Raw genomic sequence first — 13,198 nt, forward strand, 5'->3', positions numbered from 1 at the left:
CAATTGTGAAGAGGCTCAAAGGGAGCGCACATCAGAAAGGTCAAGACAAGATTCAAATCCCACTGAGGCATTACGAAGGGGACAGGAGGAAACATGTGAGAAATGCCTTTAAGAAAACGCGAAACAACAGGGGACTTGAAAAGAGAAGGCTGATCAGGAAGCCGTAAGAAAGCAGAGATTGCAGAAAGATAACCTTTCAAGGTGCCCAGAGCAGAGCCCTGCTGGGCCAAAGAAAGAAGAAAGAGTAGAACCTCAGAAAGAGGGGCGGAAAGGGGATCCACAGCCTTTGCTGTGCACCATGCCACAAATTTGTTCCACCTGCAGGCGTATACCGATTTTGTGGAGGGACGCCTGGCTGCCAGAATAACATCACAGACTTCAGGAGGCAAGTTAAATGGCATCAACTGTCGCCGCTCAATCTCCATGCATGGAGGTGGAGACTGGACAGGTTCGGGTGGAGGACCGTCCCCTGCTGCTGCGACAGAAGGTCCTCCCGAAGAGGCAGTCGTACCGGAGGATCGATTGACATACTGAGTAGCTCGGGATACCAGTACCTTCGTGCCCAATCCGGAGCCACTAAGATGACTTGGGCCCGGTCGCGCCTGATCTTCTTCAGCACTCTGGGCAGAAGTGGTATAGGCGGAAAGGCGTACAACAGTCCGCAACTCCACTCGCGACGAAAAGCGTCTCCGAGCGAGTGCCGCCTTGGAAATTTCAACGCGCAGAACTGCTGACATTGTGCGTTCTCTTCGGTGGCGAATATATCTAACGAATAGTTTCTTACCTGTCGGTGTAGTTTTGCAGCTTGAAGATCTTTCTGGATTCACTATGCTGTGCATTATTCCGCGATCTTGTGGTTGGGTCCGGATTCGTAGTCTTTTCTTTTTTTTTTTTTTGTAGCCCAGGTGGGCGGCGACGACCCACCATTTGGTGCACCTCCCGTGACGTCGTCGTGCTTCCTGCGGAAGTCCCACCTTTGGGGCGCCATCTTCGGGTTCTTTTTTCCTTTCTTTTTTTTTTTTTTTAAACCCTAGGTGATTGATTAATCCTTCTTGTTCATTTTTCTGTACGTTTTCATTTCTTTCGAACTTTCCCATTTTACCCCCTCTTCCTCCAGCCTCATCTTTCTGGCGGAGGTGGGTGGGTTCGCTAGTGAATCCAGAAAGATCTTCAAGCTGCAAAACTACACCGACAGGTAAGAAACTATTCGTTTTGCAGCGTGAATCTTTCTGGATTCACTATGCTGTGCATAGACTTTGTAGCGGTTTTCCTAATTTTGTGGCGGCTGGGTGGTAGATGAGCGTTGGTCGTTGAAAATGTGTTGAAGCACCTTCTGTCCAACCTGTGCTTCCTTGTTCATCTGAATGTCCACGCAGTAGTGTTTCGTGAACGTGTGCACAGATGCCCAAGTTGCCGCGAGGCATATGTCCTGGATGGGCGTGTTCGCCAGGAAGGCCACGGTGGCCCCTTTCTTCCTTGTGGAGTGAGCCTGAGGCTCCTCCGCTAGCTCCTGTCCAGCCTGTTTGTGGCAGAATTGAATAGTGAGGGCAATCCACCTAGCGATGGTGCCCTTAGTCACTGGCCTACCCATGAAGCTAGTAGCAAAGGACACAAACAGCTGCTTCGACTTCCTGAGTTCCTTGGTTCTCTCAATGTAGTGCATCACCGCTCTTCTTGCGTCGAGGGTGTGCAGGGCCTTTTCTGCGTTAGAAGTTGGGTTTTGGAAGAAACTTGGTATCTGAATACTCTGATTCATGTGGAACGCCGACACCACCTTGGGCATGAAGTGTGGGTCTGTTCTCAGGACTATTCTGTCCTTGTGAATCTGAATGTAGGGTTCCTGTAGTGTTAGTGCTTGAAGCTCGCTCACCCTGCGTAGTGAGGTTATGGCCACCAGAAAGGCCGTTTTCATCGTCAACATCTGCAGAGTGGCCTTGTGAATGGGTTCAAACGGTGCCTTCATGAGCTCCGTCAGAACCACGTTCAGATTCCATGCCGGCGGCGGCAACCTTTTCGGGGGGGGGCATCCTTTTGGCTCCTTCCATGAATCTCTTCACCACCTGCGAGGTGAAGAAACTTCCACCCTTTTCACCTCTGGTGTAGGCCACGATTGCCGCTAGGTGTACCCTTAGGGAGCTCGAGCAGAGGTTACTCTTTAGAAGGTGTGTGAGATACCTCAGTACTGTTGAGTCTCTTGTCATTCTGTTTTGCAGGCCCTTTTTCCTGCACCACACAGTGAATCTCTTCCATTTTGCGCTGTAGCATTTTCGTGTAGTTGGTTTCCTTGCCTCCCGTAGCACTCGCATAGTGCTCGGAGGCAATCTTAGGTGTGCGAACTCTAGGTCTTCAGGATCCATGCCGCCAGGTTGAGGGTTTCTGGCTCTGGGTGCAGGACCTCTCCGTTTTGCATTGAGAGCAGGTCCTTCCTCCTCTCGAACCTGTATGGATTGCCTTGTGCCATTTCTTGAATTTGTGAGAACCATGTCTGCCTCGCCCACTGCGAAGCCACTAGGATCAGAGTCATGTTGCTGTTTCTGCACTTGTCGAGCACTCTGTGCAACAGGGGTATCGGTGGAAAGGCGTAGGCAAATGTCCTCGACCAGCTTATCCATAGGGCATTTCCCTGGGATTGCTGATCTGGTTGCCTGGACGCGAAGCTTTGGCATTTTGCATTGTGGCGTGTTGCAAATAGGTCTATTGTGGGAGTTCCCCATCTCCGGAAGAGTTTCTCCGTTTCCTGGCCATTGAGCTCCCACTCGTGCGATGCCGAGGTCTGCCTGCTTAGGCAGTCTGCCTCCACATTGTCCTTCCCCGGTAGGTGAATTGCCAGTAGATCTATCCTGAGAGGTATGGCTCATCTCCAAATCTCCTGAGCTAGAGAGGAGAGAGGGAACGACTGTGTCCCCCCTTGTTTGTTGATGTAGAACATTGCCGTGGTGTTGTCTGTTTGAACCAACACCCTCTGGTTGTACAGGTGCCTCTGGAATGCCTTCAGGGCTAGCAGGATTGTTTTCAACTCGAGGTAGTTGATATGGCGAACCGCATCTGCTGGAGCCCACAGATCCCTCACTCTGAGGTTGTCCATGTGCGCTCCCCATCCCTTTTGCGATGCGTCCGTGGTAATGGTCATTGTTGGGATTGGTGGTGTCAGGCTTCTCCCTGCTGTCATGTTGTCTCTGTTCCACCAAGTTATCTCCTCCTGCACTGCGTGCGTAACAACCACTAGATCCTCCCAACTTCCGTTTGCTTGTGACCATTGCTGTTGTAGCCATTCCTGGAATGGTCTCATGTGCAGGCGTACATTCGGCACCAGCTGGATACACTACGCCATCATCCCCATCATCTTGCTCACTGCCCTCACTGTCAGAGCTCGCCCCTTCTGGTAGAGCCGCGTCTCCTTCAGTAGTGCATCTGTCCTCCTGTCGCTGGGCACTACTGTACTGTTGAGGGAGTTGATTTTCGCCCCCAGGAAAATCTTCACCTGTTCCGGTTCCAGCGATGACTTCCCCCAGTGGATCGAGAACCCCAGATTCGTGAGGGTGTCTAACGCATTTTGCGTGCCTCTCGCACTTCTCGCGTGAGTTTGCCTTGACCAGCCAGTCGTCTAAGTAGGGGTAGACCTGGATTCCCTGTCTTCGTATGTGGGCCGCGACCACCGACAAGCATTTTGTAAAGACCCTTGGTGCCGATTTTAATCCGAAGGCCAGGGTTGTGAACTGGTAGTGTTCCTGCTCGATGTTGAATCTTAGAAGGCCCTTGTGTCTTCTGTTTATTGGGATGTGCAGGTAGGCATCCTTGAGGTCCATGGTGACCATGAAGTCCCCGTCTCTTATTTGGGGCAGTACCTCCTGCAGCGAAGTCATTTTGAACTTCTGCGTTCTGATGAACTTGTTTAGGTAACGCAGGTCCAGGATGGGTCTGAGGTTTCCGTCTACTTTCGGGACCACGAAGTAGTTTAAGTAGACCCCTTTGTTGCGTTCTCTGAACGGCACCGCCTCTATAGCTCTCTTTTCTAGAAGTTTCCGGGTTTCTTCTCTGAATAGTGCCAGTTCTTGTGCCGATCTCGGTCTTCCCTTTGGTTTCCTGTTTGGAGGTCTTTTCTCCAAATCTACGCAGTATCCGTACTGCATGATGTTCCGTATCCACTTGTCTGTGGTTATACGCCGCCACTCCTGAAGGTAGAACCTCAGTCTTCCGCCTACTGGCGTTGTATGCTCGTAGGCTTTTGAATATTCTCTTCCCCCTGATGTTACTTTTTTGCGCCTCACCCTTGGGGGCATGACGAGGGTAGGCGTCCTCTTGCGTGCTGAGTCACTTTGATGAGGGCTGTTCGCCCCCTCTCCTCCTTTGGCCATGTGCGTTCCCTCTCCCGTGAAAGGACTGGCCCCGAGGTTGGTACTGCCAGTTTTGCTTCTGTTGACCTTGTCCGTGACTTTCACCCTGCTGACCCTGCTGGAACGTCTGGTGCGACGGCCCCTGCTGGCTTCCTCCCCTACCGTAGGGTCTCCTCGAGGGATTGCCTCGCCTCATTCCCCTCAGCTGTAGGGCCCCCATGGACCTCGCCGTTTCGTTTTATTTTTTCAGCTGGGTGAGCTTCTCGTCCACTGTTGCTCCGAACAGTGTCTCTCCGTTGAAGGGGGTGCCAAGGATGTTGTTCTGCACCTCCGGTTTGAATCCCGGATTTCTTAGCCATGCATGCCTTCTCTCGGTGACTCCTATGGCCATGAGTCTTGCTGAAGTCTCTGGCCCGTCCAACGCCGTCTTTATACAGGAGTTGGCGATGTTCTTGCCTTCGTCTATCAGGTGTGAGGCTCTCTGGCGGTATTCTTCGGGGAGGTGCTTTACTAGCTCCCCCATCTCGTCCCAGTGCTGGTACTGGTGTCTATTGAGGAGTGCATTGGAATTCGCCATGCGCCAGTGCATTGCGGCGTTCCTCTCGACCTTTCTTCCTGTGAGGTCTATCCTCCTGCTCTCCTTATCAGGTGGTGGGCCCGAAGTTGCTGGTACGTTGGCCCTTCTCCTGGCCGTGGAAGCTATGATGGAGTCGGCGGTCACGCTACCCTTGATGTAAGGGGGGTCCAGGGAAGAGTGCTTATATTTCTTCTCTGTCCTGGGCGTGATCGACCGGCAGGTCGCTGGTTCCTTGAAGGCTTCTCTTCCCTGATTCATCACACCTTGTAGCATGGGGAGGAACTGGCTCCTTGTCTGGATGGGGAGCAGGGTCTCGAGGAGAAAATCGGCTTTCGGCTTCTCCTCGTCGAGTTTGACGCCAAAGGCTGTCGCTGCGCTCCTGACCACCATATTGTACACCCCGATGTCGTCGGGTGGCGAAGGCCTTGAAGGGTACGTGTCCACGGGCTCCTCCGGGTTTTCGGTGTCGAGATCCTGCCATTCGATGTCGTGGCTGGTAGATGGCGCCGAGTCGTAGAACGACTGTTGGTCTTCTTCCTCGGCTTCTCCGTCATAATAGGTCTCGTCTTCCTCTTCGAGATCCCTTGTTAGGCCTTCGGTGTCGAATTCGTCCTCGACCTCGACGACGTCCGCTGATGAAACCGTTGGAATCTTGAATTCCTTCATCTTGGCGTCGAACTCCTTCCTTTGAAGGATGTTCTCCATTTCGGCCTCGAGCCGCCTCTTCTTTTTCTCCATCTCGGAGATGCTTTCGGCGTCGACCGCGGGTCTTTGATGAAACTTGCGTCGACCGTTCTTTCAGCGTCGATCGGCCCGTTTCCTGGGTTGTCTTCGACGACCCTTGCTTTTCGGCGTCTTTCGGCACCAGGGAGTCCTTTTCTAAGGATCCGCTCGGCCTCTTGTCCATGGTTCCCCCTTTGGTCGTCGAAGTTTTCGGCGCCGGGGCTCCCTTCGTGGACTTAGACTCTGATTTTCTCGAGTCACCCTCGTGTTTTCGAGGTACTTTCTGTTTAGCGCTCGACGATTCTCTTACCTCGTCTTCTTTTTTCTTGTCGGTCTCTACGACCGTGAAGTTTTCGGCTGTCTCGGCGACGTTGTCCTCGTCGTCCGTGGAGAGGCCCAGATCGTAGAGCGACGGGGCCTTACCCTTGCCATCCATGCTGGCGTTGGCTCTTCTCTGCCGATCTCTTACCCTGAGCGTCTTCGGCGCGAAGGCTGAGCAGGCGTTGCAGTCCTTACTCTGGTGTTCGACCGGTAGGCAGAGGTTGCAGACCGGATGCTGGTCCTTCTGCGCGAACTTGTGGTGGCAGTTTGGGCAGAACTTGAATGGCGTCTTGTCCATTGCGCTCAGGGCCTCTGAGTGCGCATTCTCCAAGGTCGTCGAAGAAAAAGGGCGCTGAACCTCCTTTCTTCGCGCTCCTGATGAAATCTCTTCCTTTCCTGTGATATCCTCTAGTATTTATCGACGAAACTCGCTTTTCTTTCTTCTTCCTTCGAGTGTACTTCTGGAGCTTCCCGATGACGATCCAGACCCAACGGCGGAAAAAAGAATCTGAAGATGGCGCCCCAAAGGTGGGACTTCCGCAGGAAGCACGACAACGTCACGGGAGGTGCACCAAATGGTGGGTCGTCGCCGCCCACCTGGGCTACAAAAAAAAAAAAAAAAAAAAAAAAAAACAAAGAAAAGACTACGAATCCGGACCCAACCACAAGATCGCGGAATAATGCACAGCATAGTGAATCCAGAAAGATTCACGCTGCAAAACCAAGGCTCTCCCCACTGCAGAAAGAGACCTAGCGCCACGTCCGAGTTCAGATGCCATTCGTGATCCATCATGCACCGGCGGCGGAGTTAGTCTGCTCTGGCGTTCTGAGAGCCCGCCAGATGTTGAACCACCAGGATGATGCCCTGGTGTTCCAGCCATGTCCAGAGGCGCAGAGCCTCCTGACAAAGGGTCCACGACCCCACCCCGCCCTGTTTGTTGCAATATCACATGGCGGTGGTGTTGTCCTTGAACACCTGCACAACACTTCCCCGGACAGAGGGAAGGAAGGCTTTCAGTGCAAGCCAGATCGCTCTCAGCTCCAACAAGTTGATATGGAGTTGAGACTCCGCTGGAGACCAGAGGCCTCTGATCTCCGCCTCTCCCATATGGCCACCCCATCCCAGGAGGGACGCGTCCGTCACTACTACGTGCTCCAGTTGGGGTAGGGAGAGGCATCTGCCCCTGACCCAATCGCGGTGCGTGAGCCACCACTGCAACTGTTTCGCAGTGCCCTCTGAGAGCAAGACATGGTCGGACAGGTTGCCTCGATGCTGGGCCCACTGAAACTTCAGGTCCCACTGCAGAGCCCGCATTCGCCACCTGGCGTAATGCATCAACAGGATGCAGGAGGCCCTCAGCCCCAGAAGCCGCAGCACCAACCTGACCGATACCCAGGATAGAGGCCGAAAGATGAGAATCAGAGCCTGAATATCCCAGACCCGCTGTTCCGGAGGATAGGCCCGGAACTGCGCCGAATCGAGAACCGCTTCGATGAAGAGGAGCTTCTGGGAGGGTCTCAGGTGTGACTTCGGCACGTTGATGGAGAACCCCAGCAAATACAGGAGGTCGGCCGTAGACTGGAGGTGGGAGATGACTTGCTGGGGCGAGCCCGCCTTCAACAGCCAGTCGTCGAGATAGGGGAAGACTGGAACCCCTGATCTGCGCAGATGAGCTGCGACCACCGCCATCACTTTCATGAACACCCGAGGGGCACTCGTGAGGCCGAAGGGGAGCACAGTGAACTGAAAGTGCTCCTGACCCACCGTGAACCGCAGGAAACGTCGGTGGGCCGGCAGAACGGGGATGTGAAAATAGGCGTCCTGCAAGTCCAACGCTACCATCCAGTCTCCGGGGTCGAGGGCAGCCAGAACCTGAGCTAAAGTGAGCATCTTGAACCGTTCCTTCCAGAGGAAGGCATTGATGCTCCTGAGGTCCAAGATAGGGCATAGGCCCCCTTTGCCCTTCTTGGGAACCAGAAAGTAGTGGGAATAGCAACCACGGACTTCTGGACCAGGAACACGCTCGACGGCCTCTTTGGCCAAGAGGGCCGTAACTTCCTCCCGCAGAAGATTCAAGTGATCCTCCAACATACGGTGGCACTGCGGTGGCATGGCTGGAGGGCTCGTCTCGAAGGGGAGGGAGTAGCCCCTTCGGACGATTTGCAGCACCCACCTGTCCGATGGATCGCCAGTGGAGCAGGTTATGGCGAACTCTGCCACCCACTGGCGTGGAGTGGGCCTGAAAGCTCGGACTAGGAGGGCTTTGAGGCGGATGCTGCCGGGGTGGATGTGGACTGACCGGCACGTTGTCCTCCAGTACCGCCACGGCGGAATCCACGTGAGGAGGTGCCCCTTCCTTGGCCACGAAAGGCAGAAGTTTGCGGCTGCAGGGCCGAGAGACCCAAGGACTTGGCCGTAGCCCGGGAGTCCTTAAAACGAGCCAGCGCACTATCCGCCTTCTCACCAAAAAGGCGAGTGCCATCAAAGGGCATATCCATGAGGGTACTCTGGACATCCCCCGAGAAAGACGTGGACCGCAGCCAGACGTGGCGCCAGAGCGCCACCGTGGTGGAAATCGCCCTACCCAGCGAGTCCGTGGTATGTCGTGCTGCATCTCACCCGTCAGCAAGCGCCTGGGAGAGACGTGTCCGGGCCTCCTCCGGACACAGGGGCAGAACGTCCTCCACCGTATCCCACAGAGAGTAGGAGAAACGGTCCAAGAGGCAAGCGGTGTTCAAAGACCGCAGGCCCAAACTCAGGGAAGAGAACAGCTTCTTTCCGAACTGTTCCAGCCTCTTGGATTCCCGATCCGGAGGAGCGGACGGGAAGGAGGATTGGGAAGTTGAGGCCTGGATAACCAGACTCTCGGGGGTGGGGTGTTGGGACAGGAAACTGGGGTCGCCCGGAGCATGGCGGTGGCGCCGGGCCACGTTCCGATCCACAGGAGGAACTCTGGAGGGCTTGGACCAAGTGCCCTGCAGAACGTCTATGAGGGCCTCAATGAACTGCAGCAGAGGCTCTGTGGAGCTTGCTGACGGTTGAAGCACCTCTGTGAGGATGTTAGTCCTCACGGCCACAGCAGGCAACTCGAGCCCCAGGGCTTCGGCCACCTTGCGCAGCACCACTGAGAAAGCTGCACCTTCCTCCGAGGTCACAGTCGGAGGAGAGATTAAACCAGCGTCCGGGGAGGTGTCCAGACCACTGGCATCCCCAGTTCGTCTGCCCAGTCCTGTGAAAATTGGCCCGGTCTGGCCATAGGGTCCTCAGACCCCTCCCAGTCGCCCCCGTCATCCGATTCCTGATAAAACAGGAGGAATGATCGGAGCCGGGCGGTAGATGAAACGCTCATCCATCGGCGGTGGAAGCGGCGTCGAGCGTCGCCGCGCCGGCGCCGGGCCCGGACTAAACCGGGGAACGGCGTTGTCCGGAGACGGAGGCGGAACCGATGTCTGCGCCAGAGGCGGAACCGGTGTCGGCGCAGGAGGCGTCGTGAGGTCGACCGGCGCAGGCAGAGATCCAGGCCTGGATCCCTCGGGGACCTGCGTCGTCGGGACCGAAGTCGTCGACGGCACTGGGGCCGGAGCCGCCGGCACGCGAGGTCGCCCAGTCAAGCCCGCGGGGCCCGAAGGCGCGCCGGCAGGCATCGACGGTGGAGCCAGGCCCCTATTGGCCGAGAGGAAGGCACTGACCTCCGCCGGAGTCGCGTCAGTCCCAGGGACCGGCGGGTATGGGGACGGACGCGGCTCCTGCGGCTCCGATGGAGCCGTGAGGGTGCGGCCACCCTGACCCTCGGCCGAGTCGCGCGACCGGCGAGGGGAGTCCGGAGAGCGGTGTCGCCTCTTGGACTTCTTTGATCGCTTCGACTTACCCGAAGACTTCGAGCCCGACGAGCGATGATGGTGGCTGCGGCTCCGCGACCGGTCCTTGGACCTCCTCCTGGACCGGGACCATGAGTGGCGCGGAGCCGAGTGCCGAAGCTCGAGAAGCTTACGGGACCGCTCCCACCTAGCCTTCGAGGTCAAGGCCTGACAATCGGGGCACGACTCTGCGTCGTGGTCGGCCCCCAGGCAGTAAAGGCACCGGCAATGGTGGTCTGTCACCGACATCAGTCGATGACAGGAGTCACAGGCTTTAAACCCAGGCATCCTACCGGCACCATAGTCGAGTCGACAGAAGACCAAAAAGAGTCAAAAAAGTTTAGTCAAAAATTGACTAAGGGGTAAGCTCTTCCCGGATCGGCGCTGTCTGGCGCGGAAAAAAGAAGAACTGACGTCAGCGCGTGAGGGCGGCGTCTAAGTACTCCGACGACGTCATTCCAGCGCACAACACCAACGACAGACGCGGAGCCGCAGACGACGCCTAGCGACGCGCAAGGTGTATTGCTACAAAAATCTTTCCGGATCCAGCCTGACGCCTGGGGATATTCTAAGGTGAGGAATCTAAGGTGAGGAATCTAACTAACGTGTTTCTTTCAGATACAGCACTCGGTAAAGAGAACTATTCTTTTCTCTACATTGGATGGCCAATTAAGTGCATATAAGTGAAAAAATAATATCGTTGTGGTTGAAGTTTTTGGTTCGGTGCTACGCTGGTATATGCTCAGCATTGATCGGAGTATGAGCACAATAATCACCTTAAGAGAGCTTTATTCAACTATCACTTTTGTGTGCACAAAACAATTGCTACATGTCATTACATGTTCAGACCAAATAATCCTGCGTAAACTGAAGAAGCATCTCAGCTCAAAATATGATGCACTTCTCTAAGTATTGCACCTTTTCTAGAACACCAAGTCTTTTCATTGTATTACACTCCAGAATACAAGGTTCGGATAAGCTATTTGATTGATGGTCACATGACTGAACCCATATAATAAAGGTATTGGGTTTTGCTGCCTTTGCACACAAAATAAGGGTCTGCCCTACAGCAATGGCTTCCGAAATGGCGTCCGGAGCCCTAATTGCATTGCCTTATATGGAGCATGTTTTTCACTAAACACCGCACCCCGCCCTCTTATTTCTACTATAAAAATTGACTTGGCAGTACATCATTTCCAAGGCAACAACACTCGCTTGCAGTCTCCCAGCCTTTCAATTTTAAGTGCCTCCCTCCTACCTGTGACAGTTGAGGCACAGCCTGTCTACCATGCTGCAGGCGCAGAAAGCCAGCGAATCGCAGGTTTCATTGACTATTCCGACAAAGGAGTTGGTTCCGGGGATGCGCGTCAGTCTGTATTTAGAACAGTGGCTGCCGTGCACCAGGTTTGTCAGATCGCCCTGGAGGAAACAAAATATGTCATGAAGATGTGACGCGAGAACACATTTCCCAGGGAGTTCAATTATTTTCTTACTTAACAATTCAATGTTGACTGGAGCAACTATGGAGTCACAGTAATCTGGGCATTACACTGTAGCGTACTGCACCAACACAACCAACAGGACATCACAAAGAGTATGATATCATTATCACAAATCTGAGAGCAAATAAGAGTATATAACAATTTGGGTATGACAAAAAGACTATACTCCAAATAACCTGAACTGCCAGAATACATCTGTGAGTTTCCCATTTTATTTTTGTATAAGATTTGATAAATATTTATTAACAAAGTGCTTAAGGGCACAGATCACTTAAAGTAAGAAATTAAAAGTACTCATTGGCTAGATGTCAGGAAAGGTAGAAACAAAACACTAAATAAAAAGGAAATTGCAAGGCCATCGGATCTTGCCCTATGGGTTTCCAAATCAAATTTTGAGTTATCTGATCCTTTGTTATGGTCAGCTTGTTGAAATACATTTATATGTAGGTTTGTCAGCAAAAATGCATTTAGTTTAAATTTTGTTTAACAAATTCATCCAAATCAGTCCTCGGGTCCAGGCGGGAGGTAGGGCAGAAAGAAAGCCATTTTGCCAACAAAGTAGTTTTAGCTTCAGTTAGTGTTCAGATTCAAGTTTAGTTCACTCTTCGCTGCACAGGAAGAGAATATTCATTCAAAATTGTGACAAGGAAGCATGAATCCACAAAATCTTTCATTAAAAGACAAAAACATAGAATGAGAGGAGACTACGCAAACACCTGAGGTAATGAGCTCTAGAGACGCAGATGGCACCTATAATTTGAGAAATGTGGATTGTTAAATTTGACATATTCTTCCCTTGCTTCCAGCTCTGATGCCTGTTAAAATCTAGTACTTGATGGGTTAAACATATTAATTCATGATTGTTCCGTGGAGTAGTAACTCCAGTAGACAGAACATACTATGATTCCCAAAGACTCCAGAATGGGAACTTACCATTCTTTCATATACAACACAAACTTCAAAATCCTGCACTCATCCATAACATTAAATAAATGTATGTGCCAGTGGCAGCTGCACTTGTCTAGGACAAAGTTAGATACACAACGGACTTACCAAGAGGCTGGTGTTAAATTTGTAAAACCTTTGCACCGTTCGGTCGGTGAAACTGTTGCAAAGATTTTTCTTCACAAAATTTGGATGATTAAGGATGTCATTTGCCACCAACGGTTCCTAGGAGACAATGGAGCATAGTTACGCACAAATCAATTTCCATGTGGTCTTAAATGTCACGCTTGACAGCTGAAGTACCTTGTGTGTAATATGTTGCTGTTCCACAGGAGCGTGGCCTTTTGGGTCGATCAGGGTTGGATGGGCCACAAGGTAGCCTCTGTCCTCCATAATGAAACACCTAGAAAGGAGCATGACAAGGGGTTTAAGTAGCATAATCTTCTTTTCATACACAAGATCTGACTGCTCTATATTAATAAATGCATGATAACACACTGAGCGGCACAGCATGTTTTGACATGAAAAGTCTAAGGGAAATATAATGGTGGGAAGGTTTGACAGGGTGGAAGTCAAAATCAGTTGGCATCAGTTAGCTTTAAAGGGTCTTTTGTAGTTGAGATAAAATAGGAATCTGCTAACAGCTAAATGAAAGCATAAATGCCACAACGAGGCAATTCTCTGATACTTGTACTCCAGGATCATGCCTGGTGTCACTCCAGGGATTGACCTAGCACCAAATAGTGGTCGACGATGCCCATGAAAAAAATAAACCATTACGGACCCAACCACTAGATGGCGGAATAATGCACAGCATGTGAATCCAGAAAAGAATTCATACTGCAAAACATATGTTCTAATTCTATTGCTTTTCTGAAACAATGTTTAATGAAAACTGTCTTTTCTATTTATGAAATCACATGATCCAAATGAAGTCG

At 52.3% G+C, this 13,198-nt stretch overlaps 1 protein-coding gene across 1 annotated transcript in view; it reads right to left on the reverse strand.

The window, feature by feature from the left end:
* CACHD1 (cache domain containing 1) overlaps positions 1-13,198 on the reverse strand; it is a 355,333-nt gene that overhangs the window by 21,909 nt on the left and 320,226 nt on the right. The window contains exons 18-20 of the mRNA XM_085602381.1: positions 12,564-12,663; positions 12,369-12,485; positions 11,072-11,232 (exon numbers count right to left, since the gene is read on the reverse strand). Coding sequence (XP_085458507.1) covers positions 11,072-11,232; positions 12,369-12,485; positions 12,564-12,663 — 378 coding nt within the window. The remainder of the gene's footprint in view (positions 1-11,071; positions 11,233-12,368; positions 12,486-12,563; positions 12,664-13,198) is intronic.

Source organism: Triturus cristatus, chromosome 4_2 (assembly GCF_964204655.1).
Source record: "Triturus cristatus chromosome 4_2, aTriCri1.1, whole genome shotgun sequence".
Taxonomy (NCBI): domain Eukaryota; kingdom Metazoa; phylum Chordata; class Amphibia; order Caudata; family Salamandridae; genus Triturus; species Triturus cristatus.